The following is a 557-nucleotide window of genomic DNA, read 5'->3' as shown; positions in this document are numbered from 1 at the left end:
TTATAACACAGATATAAATCCGTATTTACTCGACACAAATTGAAGATATTTATTGGAAAAGATTCGAACGTACCTGAGGATAATCGCCGAACTTGGTTTGATAATCGAACACGTATAAATACGAGTTCTGATGGGACTGACTGTGAAGGTCCGCCGTTCTCGTAGCCGGCGCCACGGTGTTCGCGTCTCCCAAAGCTTCGAGGGTTTCATCTCTGAAAGATAAAAAAAAAAAAAAGGGAAAACAGAAAGTAGTACTCCCATTCAGCCTTGGGACAAAAGCGAAACTTGAAAGAAAGTATCGTCGACAACTCGAAGAGGCCTGCTAAGATTACACAACGGGCTCCTTTTTATTCATTATGATGAATTACGAGAATGTCACGAGTTACGTTTTAACCCCGTCCGCCGCCCCTGCTTCAAGTATTAGAGCGTGACGGTTTTGTCTCCCGTTTAATCTTTTCATGGGTTCTCTTTTTAATAACAATTTCACGTTCAGTCGTCGATTTAAATAGTAATGCGTTTGAAAGAAGAAGCACGTCACATCTGAATTTATTTAATAT

General features: G+C 40.4%; 1 protein-coding gene across 1 annotated transcript in view; it reads right to left on the bottom strand.

The window, feature by feature from the left end:
• LOC108630045 (neuroligin-1-like) overlaps positions 1 to 557 on the bottom strand; it is a gene marked incomplete at its 3' end in the record, with an annotated part of 36116 nt that overhangs the window by 14058 nt on the left and 21501 nt on the right. Inside the window, exon 6 of the mRNA XM_018033109.2 lies at positions 74 to 212. Coding sequence (XP_017888598.2) covers positions 74 to 212 — 139 coding nt within the window. The remainder of the gene's footprint in view (positions 1 to 73; positions 213 to 557) is intronic.

This window comes from Ceratina calcarata, unplaced genomic scaffold (genome assembly GCF_001652005.2).
Source record: "Ceratina calcarata isolate Rehan_Ccalc_2016 unplaced genomic scaffold, ASM165200v1 scaffold63.2, whole genome shotgun sequence".
Classification (NCBI taxonomy): domain Eukaryota; kingdom Metazoa; phylum Arthropoda; class Insecta; order Hymenoptera; family Apidae; genus Ceratina; species Ceratina calcarata.
The sequence above is the reverse complement of the archived record's forward strand: the minus strand, read 5'-3'. Positions and strand labels throughout refer to the sequence as shown.